Source organism: Engystomops pustulosus, chromosome 4 (genome assembly GCF_040894005.1).
Source record: "Engystomops pustulosus chromosome 4, aEngPut4.maternal, whole genome shotgun sequence".
In the NCBI taxonomy this organism is placed as follows: Eukaryota; Metazoa; Chordata; class Amphibia; order Anura; family Leptodactylidae; genus Engystomops; species Engystomops pustulosus.
In genome coordinates this window covers 166,908,877-166,929,765 of record NC_092414.1, presented here as the reverse complement: position 1 = coordinate 166,929,765, position 20,889 = coordinate 166,908,877, and the positions used below count along the sequence as shown (strand labels likewise).

The window sequence follows — 20,889 nt, the reverse complement described above, 5'->3', positions numbered from 1 at the left end:
GTGGCAGGTTTTAGGCCCTTATCTAATCCTGCTTGCAGGAAATCTAATATCTTAGCTATATTTGGATGAGCTAAGTCTATTTTATCTGGAGAACAAAAATCTGAGAATACTCTCCAGACCCTAAAATAGATCTTAGAGGTAACTACTTTTCTGCTCCTCTGCAGGGTTGTAATTACCTTGTCCGAGAGGCCTTTTTCCCTCAAGATGCGCCTCTCAAATTCCAGGCCGTCAGATGGAGGTTCGCAATCTGCGGGTGGAATACTGGGCCCTGGGAGAGGAGATCGTGACTCTCTGGGAGGATCCAAGGGTCTGATATCGATAGATCTCTCAGTACTGAGAACCATGCCCTCCTGGGCCAGAAGGGGGCTATAAGAATAACTCTGGCCTGGTCTTGTATCTTCTTCAGAACCCTCGGGAGAATAGACAGGGGTGGAAATGCATAGGCTAGGCTGAAGTTCCACTTGATTGAGAAGGCATCCAGACTTAAAGATCGGTCTCTCGGGTCTAGGGAGCAGAAGAGCCTGACCTGTCTGTTCTTTCTTGTGGCGAATAAATCTACCTTTGGTTGACCCCAGAGTCTGGTTATCTTGGAGAACACCCTCCGATTCAGGGACCACTCTCCCTGACGTAAGAGATGACGGCTTAGGAAGTCTGCCTGCAGATTGTCCTTGCCCCTTATATGTACCGCCGATATTGATCTTAGATTGGCTTCCGCCAGCTCTAGAATCTGATGCGAGAGGCTCATTAAGGACCCGCTTCGGGTACCTCCCTGGCGATTCACGAACGCCACCGCTGTGACATTGTCCGAGGCAATCTTCAGGTCTGTCCCCCGAATCATCGGCAGAGCTTGTCTGATTGCCTGCAGGATGGCTTCTAGTTCTCTGTAATTTGAGGACTTCTTCCTGGATTCCTCGTTCCATGACCCCTGGAACAAGAGTCCCCTGACCTGAGCTCCCCAACCTGTAGAGCTCGCATCCGTAATCATGGATAGGGGGTTCTCCTCTCTCCAAGGCCTGCCTGCCTGGAGGTTCTCTTCTCTTAGCCACCATCTCAGGGAATCCAGGATCTGTTGGGGAAGTGTAATCCTCTGGTCCAAGGAGGACTGGTCCCCCCTCCAGTTTTCCAACATGAAGAGCTGTAAGGGCCTTGCGTGATACATCGCCCAGAGCACCGCTGGAATAGCCGCTGTAAAGAGACCCAGAGTCCTCATAATGTCCCTTATGGTAGGGGATGGCTGTCTGTACAGCTTTTCCACCGAGGCTACAATCTTCACCACCTTGTCCTGAGGAAGGAAAGATTTCTGCTGAGTGGAGTCTAATGTGATGCCGAGAAATATCTTTGATCTGGCCGGAGTAAGGGAGGACTTCTTCAAATTTATCATCCAGCCCAGGCGATGTAGGATCTTCATCACCACCCTTATCAAGGTCTGCAACTTCTCTGCCGAACCTGCGATCAGCAGGAAGTCGTCTAGATATGGCACAAAGGTGCCTTGATATCTTCGTATGTAGGCTCCCACTTCTGATATTAGTTTTGTGAAAACTCTCGGTGCTATCGCCACTCCAAAGGGTAGAGCTCTGAATTGGAGGTGCTCTATCTTGCCGTCCATCATCACCGCCACTCTCAGGAATCTCTGACTGTCCGGATGAATAGGGACGTGGTAATATGCATCCGCTAAGTCTATGGAAGCCATAAAACAATCCTGAAAGAGCAGGTTTACGGTTGACTTTATCGATTCCATCTTGAATTTTTCCACTTGTAGGTAGCAGTTTAGTGGTCTTAAATTTATAATGGTCCGGAATGTGCCATCCGGTTTCTTTATAAGGAACAGGGTTGAATAAAATCCTGTCCCTCGATCCTGCAGTGGCACCCACCGTAGCACCTCCTTTCCCAGTAAGGATCTTACTTCGGTCTCCAGAGCCTGTCTTTCTGCTCTTCCGGCCACTGAGGTTATCTTGAAACGCTGTGGGGGAGGGGATAGAAAAGGTAATTTTAGGCCATCTTGTATGATCCCCAAAATCCACTTGCTCCCTGTAATCTTGCTCCACTCCTCCTTGAACAGGGAGAGCCTTCCCCCCACAGGACCCCTGGCGTCATTGCTGACCGGGACGTTTACTGGAATCCTGAGGCCGGGAAAACATGAATCCCTTAGACCTCCTAGAGGGTCGCCACCCCTCTTTCTTGTCTCCGGATCTCTGAGGAGATCTAAATCGCCTTGAGGGGCGAAAAAACTTCCTCTCTTGAGGCCTTGTACTAGGAAAACCTCTCTTCCTGTCAGCTGCCTTTTCCAAGATGTTGTCTAGTGCAGACCCAAACAAGAATTCCCCCTCACAGGGAATACTACACAGATGACTTTTAGATGGAAGGTCACCTGTCCAGTTCTTCAGCCATAAGGCCCTTCTGGCAGAATTAGATAAGGCCACCGATCTTGCTGATAACCTTAAGGCGTCCACCGAGGCATCGGCTAAGAAGGCAGAGGCTTTTTGTGCAGTGGTAACCTCCGAGATAAGATGTGACCTGGATGCACCAGCCTTAATCTTCTCCTCCAGCTGGGAAAGCCAAACAAAAAGAGACCTAGAGACGCATGTAGCCGCGACGTTGGGTTTGAATGCGCCCGCTGCTGCCTCCCAGGAACGCCTTAAGAAGCCATCTGCCTTTTTATCCATAGGATCTTTAAGCACACCTGAATCCTCAACTGGAAGCGCACTCTTTCTAGACACTTTAGAAACGGCAACATCTACCTTCGGTGCCTTGTCCCAAATCTCTGTCTCCTTCTCAGGAAAGGGATACTTCCTCTTCATAGCTCTAGGGATAAAAACCTTTTTGTCCGCCTTGCGCCATTCTGCCTGGATAAGGGAGGAAATATTCTCATGGATAGGAAAAACCTTTCTCTTCTTTTCTCCTAGACCCTGGAACATAACGTCTGTTACAGAGCGTTCATCCTTTTCATCTTCTAATTCCATAGTTGATCTTACTAATTTCACCAGATGATCAATATCCTCGATAGGAAACAGGGGTCTGCCTGACCTGTCCTCCTCTTCTGACTCAGATGATTCTCCCGAACTAGGGCCAGAATCTTCAAGCTGCCTGGAAGTGCCTGGGGAATTTTCTGACCTGAGGGATCTCCTTATTTCCTGCACAGAACTACGCACCTCCTGCTGGATTAGCATACGCATGGATTCAAACAAGGCCGACTGCTCTTGTGCTAACAGGCGCTGAACACACTGGTCACAGTTAGGTTTTAAATAAGAGTCAGGCAGATTATCTCCACAGATTCTACATGCACGATGCTTAGACTTTACAGTGGCTTTCCCCTTACGAGATTCTTCCCTCTAAAATAAGAATCACATAAGACATCATCAGAACCAGTTTAAAGGCATGGTAAGGCCACACTCACCAATCAGCGGACTATCCCCCTACTCAAACTTTACCGTAGCGGTGTCCACCGACTCTCTACCACCTTCATTAGAACTCATCTTATTCAGTGGTGAGGATACAGCTCCGTTTCATCCACGACTGGAGCAACTCCTGTGGCTGGCTGTGGGTGCTAGAAACAACACACAGGACTCCTGTGTGGGATCTCCTTTTAAAACTCCCGCCTCTGACGTCATCTCCCATGTGGACGCTGGGCGGCGCGTCACTTCCGGTCCTCACCGGAAGTGGAGTCGGCGCCATTTTGGAGAAGACCACCGTGGGGAGGAAGAAGCCTGCGCTCAGCCGCCTTTCCACGCACGCCTCCAACTCCGGATCGGAGGCGTGCCGGAGTCCGCCCGCACCCACAGACTGCGCTGCACCTCGCAGCATTCACCTTTCCACCGCCGCCGAGTGACCACCCTCCGGTAAGCCTCGGCGGGGGACCTGTGCAGCCACCTGGGGGTACCTGGGACTCCCATTCCCCCCCTCTCACCGCGACTCCTGAGCCTCACCGAGACTCACTGGATCCCCCGTCAGGGACAGGAAACCACTGAAGGAGATGGGGCGTACCGCAAAATTTGAAGTCTGGGTTTCCTGTCCCTGGAGGCGGATCCCTCTCTCTCTGGTTGGGTGCTGTCGTGGTGAGAGGGGGAAACACAAAGGATGCTGTTGCTCCTCCCTGGGAATTGCCACTAGCCTGATAATGTAAAATAAACCATTAAAAAAACTACTGAAATGTTTCAGAAAGCTGACAAATTTTTTTAAAATCAGCATAGCATAGACTATTGAATCTTGTCACCAGCGAAAAATTACATTCCTGGTGACAAGGTCCCTTTATAGGAAACCTACCACCACGGATTTACCCATTAAGGTACAGCCCTTTTTAAGGGCCAATTCTTCAGTTGCCCAAATCTTTTATTTTTAATGCCCCTAATATGCGAAAGTACAAGAGGCTACTGTGGAATGGATTAGCCAGAGCCGAGGCTACAATGCGCAGCTACTCCACACCCCAATAACCTCTTGCATTCCGCCTAACAATTCAGCTTCAGTGCACAGATCCTTGTAGCATGTGCAGAACCTGGCTTCATAGACAAGAGTGCAGAGCTCCCCGTAGCCGTGCGCTGAAGCTGGATTGGTAGGCAGAATGCAAGAGGCTACTGGAGCATGGAGTAGCTGCACAGTGTAGCCTTAAATCCAGCTACTCCATGCCCCAGTAGCCTCTTTAGTAAATTTGCATATTAGGGGCATTAAAAAATTATAAAAGAATTGGGCAACTAAAGGATTAGCCCTAAAAAGGGCTATATTACTTTAGATTAGAGGAACTTACAACTGGATCGACCTTAATAGGTAGATACATGGTGTTAGGTTTACTTTAACAAGATAAAGCCCCTTTTGTAGTAAAAGTTGAGCGTTCTCAACGTAACCCTTCAGAATCTTTAAAGCACAAAATTCCTTTAAATTGCACTTGTAGGTAGAAGATTGTCACTTAATTCTATGTTGGCATATAAGGACTCCGATCCTTCTCTCCATCATTGAACAGCACACAAATGGTCCAAGATACACTTAATCCTAGACTAATTTGTAATAAAATGTAGTACAATTACGTTCTTACCCTATTCACATTCTTCTTTGGAAGCTCAATCTGCCTCAAACTCTGTGAGGACTCTGCTATACTTCTGTGTCTTGCCATAGTGCTTGTCCTTTGAAAGCAAACATGACAAATGTTTTATATTACAAAACATATGCTACAATTATTGACAGTCTTCCTACATTCTGTAGAATCCTACCTCCTCTTTTTAGCAGATCTTGTTCTAAGCTCTTCTAGCTGATCCTCCTCATTTACAGCCAGGGGCACACTGGGAACCCTTGACATAGATGGCTGAGGACACATGGGGGTGTTGTCATCCAGTAGAAAGGAATCGTCTCCATCTGTAGGAAGAACCAATTTCAACTCTTCAGGAATCTGTGTCCCAAGACTAAAATATAGCTCCGCCAAGATTTTAGGAATGTTTGCTATGTACCTGCAAGCAGAATGCAAATGTGTATTAGACTTCTGGTTAACAAAAGTGTAATAACTAAAAACCTAGTAGGGGATTTAAAAATGAATAACCAACACTGGACACCATTTGAAGATTTAATCTATGTAAAGTGGTCAGGCTGTAAATACATATACAATACTTATGCATCAAAAAAGCAACTGAAAATAAACAGAAGTTTACACACCAAGGTGCAGAAAACTTTGTGGACATATCCACATAAACATATGAAAGGATTTGTACAGAATTGTGGCAAGCTACAGAAAATTGTAACGGATGGAAAAAAATTGAAGCATCTTTTGTGCCAGAAGGAAAAGCACAGCATGTTGCACATCTTTCAGGCAAGAAAACGGCATCTGGCAAAGTAGCTTTCTGATTTTTCCATAGTCACCGACTGTAAAGGCATAGAGGATGTAACCCCAAGCCTTTCGTTTACATTTTGGTGGGTTGGGAGGGGGGGGGGGGGGGTGGAGATGACCGGGCAAAACCAGAAGCTTCCTGAAATATTAAAAAATTTCCCTCAGAAATTGTTGGCTTAGCCAAAAGATAGGCACATACTCTGTCAAAACTCCCGCCAAAAATTTAGTCAGATACGAGGGATCCTCCGTCAAGGAAATAATTCGGAGCATATCTGTGATCTGAAACAAGAGAAGGAAAGGAAATTAATTTGCACATATTACTGGCAGAGTTCCCCCGACCCCCCGGTTCTATAGAACTCTAGATTCCCACTAACTCATAGGTGATCTTACATGGCAAACTAAAATGGGTTAAACTGATAACTTTTGGTCAGTTACCTCTTCAACAAATTGCTCTAGTTCATCTTCATTACTTTGTATAGAAGGACATTGGACACAGATCTCCAGTCTTAGCAAAGCTTGAATTTGACATCTTAAAAAAAAACAAAAAAAAAAAAAACAAAACATCCAGAATTATTTACCAACAGAAAGTAGTTTGCTAGTTATACAAATGTGGTGCAACAAGATATGTACTTACTCTCTAAGTTTAGCTACTTTGCTAGGATTTTGCCCATACAGTTGTCTTATCATTTTACTGGTCTTCAGCAGAGTTTTGATTTTATCCATGCAGTCAGCCTGTAAAATATATGTAATATGTTGCACACAACCACAACTAATTCTGTAACTACATAAGATGAGAGAAAAAAAAATCTTAGATTCACCTCCATTTGTTTGCTACTAGTGGATTTTAAGAAGGACTTAATTGTTGTTAAAGCATTCCTGACAAATGACAGCAATGAATCATCTTCACCGGACACCACTTTATCATAATCCTCTACCAAAAAGGAGTTCAGTTCCTCTTCAGACTTAAAACCTATAAAAGAAATCAGGAGACGTGACAACTTAACCAAATGTCATACTTGCTCTTAAACACCTCCACAGACAGCAACAAACTAGTTATCTACCCAATACAAACTGCAATAGAGCAAGATCACCAAAAAGAGTTGCTCACTCGTTGGCTTCTTTGGCTTTCCCTCAGGCTTCTCTGAAGACCTCCTCTTTGCCTGTGAATTCTTTTCCGCAGGGGCACCTTCTGGTTGCAACTTCTGAGCTTTAGAGTTTAACCTGGCAGCGTTTAACATTTGCAGTGCACGAGGCATGGTCTTCATCTTCTGCCTCACAGGAGTCCGTGGTAGACCTAAAGATACAACCATCAAGAAAGTAAAAGCTAGTTCCCAGATAGTCAAATACTAGAGTTCTATAGAGCTCTAGTACAGGCAGTCCCCGGGTTACATACAAGATAGGGTCTGGAGGTTTGTTCTTAAGTTGAATTTGTATGTAAGTCGAAACTGTATATTTTATAATGGAACTTCTAGACAATTTTTTTTCTTTTGCCCCAGTGACAATTGGAGTTTCAAAATTTTTGGTGTAATGGGACCAAGAATTATCAATAAAGCCTCATTACAGACACCTTACAGCTGATCATTGCAGTCTGGGACTATAGTAACATCCAGAGAGCTTCACCAGAGGTCACAGTGGGCAGAGGGGTCCGTCTGTAACTATGGGTTGTCTGTAAGTCAGGTGTCCTTAAGTAGGGGACCGCCTGTATATCCTAATAGCAAGACCACTTTTTTACAAGGATTACAGCAACATCTCTACATGAAATAAGGTCGGTGCCTTGTAAAGCTAAACTTTAAAAAATATCTTAGCTGAGTGCAAGTAGCTTGGCATCATGAGCTGCTGGTTACAAGTCTCTATTGCCCAGCAGACATGGTCCATCCAAAGGAAGTCTGCAAAATATTGTAATGTATATGACAGGAACGTACGCTTCTTAAGGTTCTCTCCTTGTAGTGTAGTCACAGAATCATCAGTCTTCTTCTGGTAGAGCTCAGATAAGTACTGGGTAACTTCCTGGTCACTTTTCTGCTCATCTTGATCAACACACTCTGCGCTTATTAACCTGAAATTTACAGGACATTTTTTTTTTTACATTTTTCCTCGGAACAGATTTAATTGGTTATTTGTAAAATCAACAAATATATGGATTAAAAAACATATGGCCACACGCCAAAAGTTATGACACACGCAGACACCTTCAACTACAAGCATATAGAAAAAGCTGTAACACAAAAGTGTACAGACCCAGAAGACCACAGCTTTTTACACTGGGGCAATCATATTTAATCCAAGTCTAGGCTTGGTGTTGCACCTAAACCTGGGATCTTTCAGTACATCTGTTTGCATAGATTTCAGCTCAGTTACGCTCTTTTCTTTCCCCCCTTGTGACATCACCAATCTCAATAAATCTCCCCCTAACATGTTGCGATTGAGCCTGGTCAGTGCAGATCAGCCATCATTGACTTGAACTGAGTTAATTTGCAGTAAAATGGCTTGGCACCCCGCCATGTATGTCCAAGCACAATACAAGTCTCAGATTAAAGAAGGCGACCAAAACCAGCTGTTTTAAATTTTGAAAAGATTAAAAAATAAAAAGTCTAGATTTACCCATTTAACTATTGAGAAGGTTTTGTTCTGCAATAATGTACGTTTAAGCTATTCCAATAATCCGCAAGAGAGTTCAAGCAATAATACTAAAATGTAGTTGTCCTCTTAGGCAAAGGATGCAACTACTGTCACACTAGGATTAAATCTATTCACCAAAAGCTTCATTGACAAGAACCCAACACACTGTTTTTTGACTAGTTCGGCAAAGATGGTGTGGCCTATGACAATGGGGGTGCCTTGCAGCAAGATGTCAAAAAAAATTACATTACTGTGCCAAATTTTGTTCATCAAACTAGACTAACTAATGGAAGGCCTAAAAGTAAAACTATGCCACATGTATCATCAGACCCAGTGATGAATCTGGAGGAGCAGATGACTGGTCTTGTCCAACTCTGCACTGTTCCAATTAATAAATCTCCCATTGCCAATATGAAATTACCATTGTGAAAACGGAGAAAAGTAGTATGCAGCAGCTTCTGTAAATCTCAGAGGGGTTTCTAGCAGCAGATTTCAGTCTCATCAGCCAAGCATCAGAGATGAAGAGAAGAGACTGGATCTTGCTTCCTTACCTAAATGACTCCATCAGATTACTGCTGGCACCAGACATTCCAGATATTGGGTACCATCTTTCAATAACAGAAGATTCCCAGTGACTACTTTGAGACAGTTCCTGTTTTATCCACTCTGGCATCGAGACTTCTAAAGGAAAAAAAAGTGACAGAACAAATCATACAAATGACACAGGAAAATATTTACTAAAACAGAAGTCAGAAAATGCCAAGTTTATTATAGGGATATATCCCATGTTGTATATTGACCTATGTCCCTGATGCTTAATAAGTACAGGCCAGGGGGGAGACCCGAGTCTCTATCTGTATTGGCGGTTTCCTGTCCGTATCTTGTAACCACTGCAATTCATAGACATGGATACCTGCACAGAATCATTGTGTCAAAATCTACCTACTTTAACCCCTTCTCACCAAAGCTTATTTTTAGCTTAATGACCAGACTATTTTTCGAAATATTTTAAAATGTCACGATAATTGGTTAGAACTTCGGAATGTTTGAACATATCTAGGTGATTTGGAGATTGTTTTCTCGAGACAAAATTTTACAAATAACACGAAGTGCAATGTAAGTCATAACTTTTGCGTTTCATTCTGCAAAGAAAATTTGGCAAAATGTCAGAAAAATTCTTCATTTTCAAAGTTTTAAATGTTCTGCTTTCCAGGCAGATAGTTAAAATACCTAAAGAGCTGGACAACTAACATTTCTGGAAAGGCTGCTTTATGTTATGATATTTTATGCGTCCTCTCCTTTTTCTAGGATGTTACGAGGCGCAGAACTTTAGGTGCAATTTTTCAAATTTTTATGAAAATCGCCAAAACTCACATTTTAAGGGACAACTCAGCTTCCAAGTGACTTTGAACGGCCTAAATAATAGTAAAACCCCATAAGTTACCACACTATATCAACTACACCCCTCAACATATGTAAAACAACTTCTATTAAGTCTATTAACCCTTTAAGTGTTTCACATGGGTTAAAACAAAATGGAAGCGCAATTTAGATACTTTTGAATTTTTGGGGGAAAATAAATTCATTTAAGCCAAAAATGACACTTTCATAATGAATAAAAATGATGAAATGCTCTGTAAAGTTTGATGCCCAATTTATCACGAGTGTACTCATACATCATATATGGCGGTGAAATCCTGAATGGGCGCACAGCCGGCATGGAATGAAAGCAGCGCTATTCACAGCAGATTTGTATTGTCACATTGTACAGGCTATAAAATTTTTTATTTTTTTGGTAATGCAAACATATGAAGCTTATTATTTGCAGGGTGAGATACAAGGTATAGATAATTCATTTTGGGGGTCTGTAGCTTATTCATGAGATTTCATTAAGTATTTCAAGGGGGATACAACATAAAATTATCAATTTTTATTGGATTTTTTGCACTTTTTTTCGCTGCTTGCCATAACATAAAAATAATAATTTTATCTTTATTCTCAGGTTCACTACAATTATGGTGATACCTCATTTATATTAGTTTTTCTTATCTTTGCTCAATTCTACTGAGCAAAACCAATATTGGAGAATATCACTTTTTTTTTTTTTAATTATTGCCCACTTCTCAGGGGCATAACTTCTGATTTTCTGTTTACAGATCTGGTTCAGGGCTTATGTTTTGCAAAAAGAGTTGTTCTTTTCAGTTGTATCAAATTAGGGCACATAACTTTTTTTCACCTAACAGGTTCAATAGTGTTTTAGATTTATTGTACAGATTAATACGGAGGCGGTGATACCAATTATGTATTTGCGGTTTGTGTTTTATATACTTTATCTGATCCATGGGGGGGACACTTACATACCGCCGTCATGTGTGACCACAGCGTGTTAGGGGTTTAAACACCTGGGATTAGAGGTTTTCCGTCCCTGGTGTTAGTGCAGGGTCTGGGCTGTGCTGCCAGAGCCTGACACCGGCATGACCTGATTTCCCGCTACCTCCTTCTGACACGCCGACGTAGAAAGGTGGCGCGTCAGAAGAAGTATCCTTAACGACCGCTGTGAAAAAGCTGATAGGGTGGTCATTAAGGTGTTAATGGGAGGCAGCCTATTTATTTTTGCTGAAGATACCATTTTCAGTTGGATATGGAAAAACAAACATTTATGAATAGGAGGATACTTTCCACTGGAAGAAAAAAAAAAAAAAAAAAAAAATCTATTCTAGGTTCCTGATCCATATTTTACCCGAAACAAAAATACCACAGTGAGCAGATTCTTCCTAAATTAAAGAGTGTTTTAATACATTTGCCATGTAAAAAGTAAAGGAAAACTTTTCCAGCCTACATGCAACTTCAGATAAAGAAATTAGCAGGATAAACAATATATCCTAAAAATATTTAATTTAATGCTTTACACCTCAAGGAGCACATTTCAGAATCCAAAATGTCAATGTAAAAGGCAACTAGATTGGACAGAAGTCCAAAAAATAAATAAATAACTTACCAGGTGATGTAGTGCTTTCTTGGGTACTAAAAACATGATTGATAACAGAGTTTACAATATCAGGGAGATCTGAAGATGCTTCTTCATCAGTTTCGTCACTAATTGTATCATGGAGTCTGTTAAACTCAACTAATGGATCCCCACTGATCACATTAAGAACTGCAGCATTTTCAGAAATAGGAAAGAGGATCCCTGTCCTGGGCAGCAGATTTTCACCAACAGATACTTCAGCAACCTGGCAAAGTCAAAAATAGAAACCAAGAAAACTGATAAACACAAAACATGTGGCTATGGGAGATCATAAATTAAGAGGGACCACAGCATTAAAGATTAGTTTTCTGGTATCACCCAGGATATAGATGGACAGAATTGTAATCCTGTTACTGAGCGCAAGGTAGAAAGTTTACACAGAGCTCCTTCGTGTAGTGGAGCTGCAGTGCACCTGGTTTTCTACCCAATGTAGGTGGATTACAGCAAGTATAAAAGGTACAGTAGAGATGGTCCAGGTTTGAAATCACTCGCTGCTTAAAAGATAAAAAGGTTTATACCAATTAAAGTTTTTATTATTACGATTGAGACAATGGATGTCATCAGGTCCTTGTAAGACAGCGCAAAGGAGTTAAAAAAGGAGTGGTCAGATATGAAGGAGCTGAATACTGCCTAAAGGATCACCAAATTATAAAAAGAGTTTTCAGGTGGAAAACCTAGTGATAAAATGCACTAACGTGTACATAACAGCCGTTTACTAAGCAGCACCAGAATAGCACCTTCACATAGAACAATGTAGACACGGGTGGAAAGCCGATCGTGAAAAATGTTGGCTATAGGTGCTTTTGCCATGACAGCAAAATGACAGAACTGTATTTTTCGGCCTATAAGGCGCACCAAAAATACTTTAATTTTCTCAGAAATCAAAGGTACGCCTTACAGGCCGGTGCGCCTTATATATGAACTTATACAGAAATGTACTACAGACAAGATGCACTGTACATTTACCAGTGTTTACTAGCTCCATCCCCAGAAATTTCCTGCACCTTCCCACACTGTACACAGGGTCCCTAGCTCCTGAAGTGCCCTGGCACCACAACTAACATTGTGCCCATCCTGCCCTCCCCTGGCACGGAGAGACCAGAGCTGCCATAGTGCCGACCACGAGGCAATCATCATCATCATCAGTAGACAATCCCCCATACCTGACAGCCCTGTAACAGGGGAAAGAGAAGGAGCCACAGGGAACCCCACAGGAATAACACCCTGGCTGAGGAGGGAAGGAGAAGGGGCAGAGGGAGACCGCTTAACCCCTGCTGCATCACCCTTCATTAACCCCCAGCAGCCCATACCTCTGAGATTAGAGCTCTCTGACACGCTGAAGACAAGTTTCCCGGGAAGTGTAGCTGGCTTGAACTGTGCACAGGTCTGCCACCTGCTGGTCATTTTTAGGTACTGCATTTGATCCTGCGCCTTATACTCCAGTGCGCCTTATATATGAACCTAGATGTCTTAGCAGGCATTTATTAGAGGTGCGCCTTATACTCCAGTGCACCTTATAGGCCGAAAAATACGGTAACAGCATTAAGTAGTGAAAGGAGTAAAGAGATTATCTTTATTAGTGTATAACCTGGGAAGTAATAAAGTAAAATCCAGCTTTGATGCAGCCATTTCTACATATCCGCCCCACACAATATAAGAACAGAAGATAAGCAGAAGGTGCCACACTAAAATTTGATAATGACATTCTAGTAAATATCTGTTTGCACAGAGACCCATATGGAAACATTTACTTACCAAGAAGAGTCCATGAGAAAGTGATGTGCCCAGGAGCTGTGCAAGATGCAGACATGAAGAATTAGAGCTGATGGATAAACTCTGCATTAGCCAGCTTTCCATGGTCAGTGACCCTAATTGACTTTTATTCCAGTTTTTCAGGGTGCCCCTTAAATGGATGTTCATTACTTTCTTAATAGTCTTTTGTGTTGTTGAAATTGGTTCCAAAGTGACCGCACAATCCCACTGTTTAATCTCATCTATAAAAATCAAAACAAGGCATAATTTGCCGTTAACAAGACATAGTAAAACTTCTGAAATCACACAGCTTTGAAACCACCTGAAGGGAGGCTGGTCACACAGGCATCTCAGCTGAAGTCAGGCCATCCCTGACTGGAGAACAGCAATTTGCCTGCTGAAAAGACAATATCATGATTTTTGCTTCCCATAGCAGCAAAATGCATATACTGGCAGCCGGTATATATGCAGCTGCATAAAAGGAGCCAGAACCGCTACAAAGGAGGCTACTGGGCTTTGGAGTAACCTTTGCTACCACTGCCAGAGGAGGATACTCCAAACCACAGTAGACTATGCCAAAAATTAGCATATAAATTTGATAAAGTGTAATGATAGATTAGGGCTTAGAATGTTACTAGTAACCTACCATCAGATCTACCTTAATAGGTAGATTTCTGATGGTAGGTTTCATTTAATTTTTTTATACAGAGCAACAATAAATGCTACTGTAAAAGGTTCTTATCACATTCATTTTTTAAAGATTCTATGATAAGTTACAGAATAATCGTACAGCACCAATTCTGGCTAGTCTGGGGCCGGTAGCTACTAACTACGGTAGTTCCAAAAGTAAGTTGTTTCTGCTGAAATACCTACAAAAAGTATGGAAAATGTGCAAATTACAGAAATACACACAAATGTAAATACTGAAAGTATTTTTTGCTCGTATACTAAAATATTAAATATTTGTGTGCATCTTACCAGGTGCTTTGAGTATGACCACTCCATCCTGCTGTGGGAACCAGGACCTGTACTCCACCTCACTGCTTAGCAATGAGCACATCACAGAGTCAAAAGGAATATTCAGAGTGGCTCTGGAGGAGAAAGGCTGCTCCGCTTGTTGGCAGGAGGACTCCAGCAAACACTCCGACGGTATTATCCTGCCTCCGACCTGCTGCATAAGTTCAACCATAGTCCAATATCCAAAATGATCACCAGTCTGCCACACCTAGGAAAGAAATGCAATGTTAAGATCAAATTGGAATAAAATGGACATCCTGATGGCACCGAAAATACACTGCGGACCAACAACGATTACAAAGATTTATAAGTCTAATAAGCAGAACATTTGTTGGTTTCTGATGGTTCTATTTATGAATTTGGATACAGCAGACGCCACACGTGGCCTACAATATAGTGATCAAGATTCATGCTCATTTTTTTTTGGCAACACCTACATAAATGGTAACTAATCTGCATTCACCACCAGTGTTTTTATGCTGTGAAATCCAGAACCCAGATGAAATGTGTTGAAGGCTTTTTAGATTTTGTATATGTAATAGATGCAGGATATTATGTGCAGCGGCTCATCTCGTTTACACTAGGAGAATGGTTTGAGATATATTTAAAAAAAAAAAAAAAAAAAATGAAATATATGAAAATTACACGATAATCTATAATTATACATTATTTGTTTATTGAAATAGTTAAAACAAATATTTATAAGCAGTGTGAAGTCAATGACCAAAATAAAAATGCAAGAGCTAAATGTCACTTGGACTAAGGGGTTGGCCACTGTCCTGTTAAAATTTTGAAACTGCTGTCATAAACCCACATTATCTCCACAAATGCTCCAGCACAAAAAAAATATACATAATTCACTATATAGATGCTGTATCGTGCCCCATGTGTATGTGGCTCATCCACATACCCATGTTTAGTATCATTCATGTTATGCCCCTTTAGTGGACATCACAATTGTTAGATAGTCTACTCTGAGTATCAGTAAAAAAATTTACTAAAGGAATAAGCGCTGATGCAGGCACTGGCAGGACATCCGCCAGATATTGTGATTAGCTCCTATCACTACTCCCATCAGTCCAGGCACATGATGATGATGATTATCTTCTGTAGGTGATGAACACAAAGTTTGTGCTGTAGGCATCACATTACTGACTTAGACACAGTCACTACATATCCCCCTGGTGAAGGAAGTAGTGATACATCACATTACAGGCAGTGATAGGAGAACAGTTGCTCACCTATGCCTGGATCATGTCCTGCCAGTGACTATGTACATCAGTCCATTATTATTAATACCTGGAGGAGACTCCCTGACCACTGGACTGACAGCCGTCGTGTGATGTTAAAAGCTGGTTCATAGATGAGCCAGTCATATGTTGCCCCTATACACTCCATTACAAGGGCAGACTTTATGTAGTCCTGACCACTGTTATACACAATACAACATTAGACTACGTGCACACAAAAGTATATTTGGGCCGTCAGCTGGTCCCACAAACTGTCAGTGCAGGGCCCCCACAGAAGTCTGGTGTGTGTCCATGTCTCCTTGCACTGCAAATTATAGAGCAGGGTCAATGCCTATTTCCTAAGGAGATGGGAGAAGTAAGGGTCGCTGAGACCTCACATCGCCACGTGGCTATCAAGTGCCTGTTGCAGACAAGTGAACACTTGAGGCCAATGGTTGGTTGCAGTGGTCATTTAATAAAGTCTTCCAGTAAAATAAACCTTCAGAACAATTTTATACCTCATAGTACTTTAGATAAAGGGAACCTGTCACCAGGGACCTCATTTTCACTAAAGACAGGTTGCAGAAGCTTATTACACCTGTATTGCCCATATGTCTTTTCTAAGCATTTTCATTACAATATAATTGTGTGTTATAACTTACCTTGCACCCTGACAGAATCATTTGTTTGGCTTGGGTGCATTTCAAAAAAAATCTGCAGACAGTTCAGCTCTTGGCCCCCACCTTTGTGGTCCTGTACAATACCTCCCTTCCTATGTCAGCTCACCAGGCTGTGAGCTCTGTGAAGGAGCTGTACAGGAGCACAAAGGTGGGGACTGAGAGCTAAAGAGTGTGCAGCACAGACAAGTCACATGTTTTTTTGAAATGTGTCCAAAGCAAAGCCCAATCCCCAGATCTACACAGAGGAGTGCAGGGAACGTTACAACATAATTTTTTTTATTATAATGCAACTGCTTAAAAAAGGCAGAAAGACATTTTTGCACTGCTGGCATGATTGGGTTCTGTAACCTGTCATTAGTGAAAATGAGGTCCCCAGTGACAGGTTCCCTTTAACAAATGAATCTGAGAAGCGCTTTCAGCATATGTGCATTTCAATATCCTCACCAAAAACACACCATGCATATGTGTCAAAAAGCAGAAACTAATATTTGTGTATCAGTCTCTGTTTTGCACACAGATCAGCATCATACAATGAGGGTAATAAGGGAGCAGTCACTGTCACCGAGACCACTGTGAAACGCAGTAACATGCTACTTTATTTGTTGTGGGCTTTAGAGTGGCCTCAGACTCCCATTATAAATAACAGGGGCGTCCAGATGTTAAGTATCTGTCTATCTATTCAGAAACTAGATGTAATATCAGAAAGAGATTATAGTATGAAGCAAAGTTTCAAATCTAAGAAAAATATCTTCCGACTATCTGATAAATGTGACAGACAGAAGGACAGCCGAGTCCAATAGGTTTTTGAACCTGGACTGACAGCAATAGAAGAAAGACTTAACTTGCGTCAAACTTGAGATGCCTGATTTTTTTTTGATTGCCACATGTTCCCTCGCCCACCATCTGACTGATAACCAGATTACACCCCAGCACAGCAGATCACATTAGACGCATCACCACAGAGTCTGCAGATTTGACAGGAAGAGCAGCGCAGGATGTTATTCTTCCTGTCAAAATCTCTCATGTCACAACAGATCCCTTCATAGGAGCAGGTGAGACATGAGGAGGCCTCAGTGTGCAGGTGAAGCAGGTGTCAGATGGGGGGCACTCACTGCTGTCCCCCTGTGTCATCACCTGTGCCCAGGAGGAGGTGTCCATCCAGTACAAGGTGACCCTCTTGTTGGTGACCATGTTGTGCAGCGCCCTGGAGAGCAGCTTGTCTATGAGGAGCTGGAGGCCGGCCTCCCCGCCGCTGCCCCCGGTGAAGTGTGACAGCTGTGGCCGGGAGTGAGGGCACGGTGCCAGGATGAACACGGCGTTCCTGGGGCTGGCCGCCACCTCGGAGGGGGAGTCCGCCGCCGCCTTCAGGGTCTCCTCGGCGGGGATGAGGCGTCCTGCGCGGCGGCCCCGGGGTGCTGCGGGCTTGGCTGGAGACGTGATGTCGGGTCGGTCCCACTGGAAGTCTGACAGGGTGTCCATGAGCGCGGTGTGGGTGAGCGCGGCCCGGCAGCTGGTACTGGAGCCACGGCTGCTCCGGGCCCGCTCCCAGCACGCCTCCAGCTCCTCCTCGAACTCATCCCAGCTGCGCGGGCCCAGCTCCCGGAGGTCAGAGCGCCGCGGCGGCCTACAGCGCCCCCCGAGGGAGTTCAAGAAGCGATAACTCCAGCGGACCCGGCCGAGGCCTGCCCGGCACGTCAGGAAGTTCAGCACCCGCAGCGACAGCAGCTTCACCCGCTCCTTCACGGCCGCGTCCGCCGCATCCACCAGCAGCACCACATTGTGAGACGACGCCATGTGTGACCCGACAGAGCAGCGCTAGCACCGGGTCACTGCGCCTCATCCAGTCTCCGCCATTTTCCTCTCACTCAGTCCCACAGATCAAACCGGCCGCGCGTTACTCCAACGTAGTCGCTGATTGGCCGGGAGCTTGTTATGCTCGCACGGGATTGGGCAACAGTTACGTGGAGTTTAAACTGGAAGACAGGAAGAGCTCACGTGACTGAGGTGTTCGTTGAGCCGCGCTGATTGGTCAGAAGCGATGACACGTTTCATTCTGCCGCTCTCCGATTGGCCGCTGCTGTTATTTAAAGAGTTCTATAGGGTCAGCGATACTGGAAGGGGAGGGGCTCTGAAAGTCAACAGAATGGACACCGGAGTTCACAAAGACACTTCAGCACCAGCTCCGTTATTGTTTCTCGCTTTCCCCCGTTCCAAAACCCTTTTATTTTGCATTTGGGGGCTTGTTATCTGTGGGGCAGATGAATCAGTGTAATTGTCTGGAAAGCTTGGGAAAACCCAAGTAATCAAAAAAGGGCATACTAAAAAGAATGAACATTAAAACTAACAAAAATAAAGAAAGAGGTATTATGTGTTCCCCATGCTTCCTAGATGGGGAATGAACATATATTACACATACCTAGCTGTGTACAGAATTCCCTGAGCACCCTAGATGGGGAAATAAACAGGTTTTATGTGTAGTGTATAGTAGAATGAACATATACAGTACATACTCAAGTATAAGCCGAGACACCTAATTTTAACACAAAAAACTGGGAAAAACCTATTGACTCGAGTATATGGCGAGGTTGGAAAATGCATTGGTCACAGTCTGCACCTAGTATAAAGCCAGCAAACCCCCAGTAGTACGTCTGCCAGCTCCCTGTAGTATATAGCCAGCCAGCCCCTGTATCATTTAGCCATCCCCCAGTAGTATATAGCCAGCCAGCCCCTCCAGTATATAGCCAGCCAGCCCCTGTAGTATATAGCCTGCCAGCCCCCAGTAGTATATAGCCTGCCAGCTCCCTAGTATAAAGTCTGCCAGACCCCTGTAGTGTATAGCCTGCTATCCCCTATAGTATATAGCCTGCAGCCCCTGCCCCCAATATAATGCCTTTAAGAAAAAAAACAAACAGTGTAGATGGCCTAAGAGCCATACAGTTTTTTCTGGGGATGTCAAATGTGGACAGGGATCTGCAATTTATATGTGTCTTAATGGAGTTTGTGTTATCGCACAATTTTTTTACTTTTAAGGGGTCCTTCTTCCTGCAGCTCCAGGGAACAGCTATGGGGGCAGCCTGCGCTCCCTCATACGCTAATCTGTTCCTGGGGCTGTGGGAGAGGGATCTCTTCATGACAGATCGCCTGCCATCGGTGAACCATGTCCTATTTTGGACTGGGTTCATCGATGACATATTTTTGATCTGGCATGGTTCTAAAATTGAACTTGATAAATTTCTAACATCTCTCAATGACAATGATGTCAACATTAAGTTGACATGGAAATCTGATCCAAGCCAGATTGAGTTCCTGGATATCCTTGTCAAAAAGTATGACCGGGGTCTGATTCAGACTGATCTGTTCCGAAAGGAGACGTCCGTTAATTCACTCCTACTTGCATCCTCTTCTCATCCCCAGCAACTTAAAAATGCCATACCAACGGGACAATTTTTGAGGACAAAAAGGATCTGCTCATTGAATTCGAACTTTCAGAGGCAATCCAGGGATTTGACCAATCGGTTCCTGGAGAGGGGATATTCAAAACGCATTGTTTCTAAGGCGTTCAAAAGAGCACAAGATACCCCACGTGACAAACTCCACCAACCTCACCCCAAAAAATCGGGTGACACTACAATCAGGTATGTAACGACATACCACAGCAATTGGTCTAATATGTATCATTGCTTGGAAAAATTCTGGCCAATCCTTCTATCAGATTCCATCATATCACAGATTGTACAGAAGAAAGAAGTATATTGTTCACCGCATCAACGTCCTTGCCCGCTCTTTATTAGCGCACATCAAGCGCCAAGAGTGAAGTTAGATTAGACAGTACCTTTCTTGATGGAAAAAGGTGTGCTCGTATTCCACGCTCTCACTCAGCTTTCCTCCGGTCTTGCTGGACGAAAACTCCGGATCGTTGTTTGTTACCGGTGCGTGGATAAAATCCTCCGACCAGGAACTGCTGCCACCGTGTGGTGTGTTCCACAAATTTCGCGGTCACTCCGGTTCACTCGTCAAAAGGAAGAGAAGATAACACGCGATAGTGCAGACAACTTTTGGGGTAATTAAGTTGAAACATTTATTCAATATACTCACAGACAAAAGTTAAAATAAGGCCTTTAGTAATTTAAAAATGCACGTTCGGTTTTCCTCGCCCAACTCCGAGTTTCGCCTCCACGGCTTCTTCCGGGGCTTACCGACGTGCATGCATTGTTGACTCTTTATAGTAATTACTCTCCCAGACTACATCAGTGAGATTTACTTGAATGAGACATCCAAGTGGAGGGGGAACATACATATTAAAAACGTATTAAAAACATATCAAACTGTTGATATGTTTTTAATGTGGTTTTCACGTATTTTTTATCCATATATATTTCCTTGATGTAATTTACATTCACATGTAAGCACAGGTCACTTTTATGCACGATCACTTTCTTGATTGTCCCAATTTTGGAGCGTTGATTGGCGCTTGGGATATGTAATGCACATTATACTGCCAGACTCACTGTATGGTTTATCAATATTACTAATAAGATTAGTTCATTGTATACAATGACAATCCATGTATGGAGGGTTTTATAAATATTTGTGATAGTATTCACCACGGAGGACTCCTTTTCTGCTTTTAATGTCAATCTTACCATTGTCATGTTTAATCGAACACTCGCGCTGAGTGCGCATGCGCAGGCGGAGCGGCAAAAAAGACTGGGGTGGCCGCTATTCGGTCGGCATCTCGTGACCATGGAGACGCTCTGT

The 20,889-nt window shown here is 43.4% G+C and overlaps 1 protein-coding gene and 1 long non-coding RNA gene across 2 annotated transcripts in view; one reads left to right on the top strand and one right to left on the bottom strand.

Annotated features, from left to right (window-relative positions):
* The window catches only part of LOC140127619 (uncharacterized), a 29,954-nt gene extending 14,986 nt beyond the window's left edge, over positions 1–14,968 (top strand). The window contains exons 3-4 of the long non-coding RNA XR_011855031.1: positions 13,183–13,311; positions 14,187–14,968. This is a non-coding gene — a long non-coding RNA (uncharacterized lncRNA). The remainder of the gene's footprint in view (positions 1–13,182; positions 13,312–14,186) is intronic.
* Positions 1–18,098, bottom strand: part of TICRR (TOPBP1 interacting checkpoint and replication regulator) — a 31,400-nt gene extending 13,302 nt beyond the window's left edge. Inside the window, exons 1-13 of the mRNA XM_072148498.1 lie at positions 17,266–18,098; positions 14,184–14,430; positions 13,209–13,447; positions 11,424–11,658; positions 8,977–9,106; positions 7,729–7,862; positions 6,915–7,100; positions 6,625–6,776; positions 6,441–6,538; positions 6,242–6,335; positions 6,006–6,085; positions 5,199–5,432; positions 5,024–5,111 (exon numbers count right to left, since the gene is read on the bottom strand). Coding sequence (XP_072004599.1) covers positions 5,024–5,111; positions 5,199–5,432; positions 6,006–6,085; positions 6,242–6,335; positions 6,441–6,538; positions 6,625–6,776; positions 6,915–7,100; positions 7,729–7,862; positions 8,977–9,106; positions 11,424–11,658; positions 13,209–13,447; positions 14,184–14,430; positions 17,266–17,925 — 2,577 coding nt within the window. The 5' untranslated portion in view covers positions 17,926–18,098. The remainder of the gene's footprint in view (positions 1–5,023; positions 5,112–5,198; positions 5,433–6,005; positions 6,086–6,241; positions 6,336–6,440; positions 6,539–6,624; positions 6,777–6,914; positions 7,101–7,728; positions 7,863–8,976; positions 9,107–11,423; positions 11,659–13,208; positions 13,448–14,183; positions 14,431–17,265) is intronic.
* Between the last annotated feature and the right edge of the window lie 2,791 nt (positions 18,099–20,889).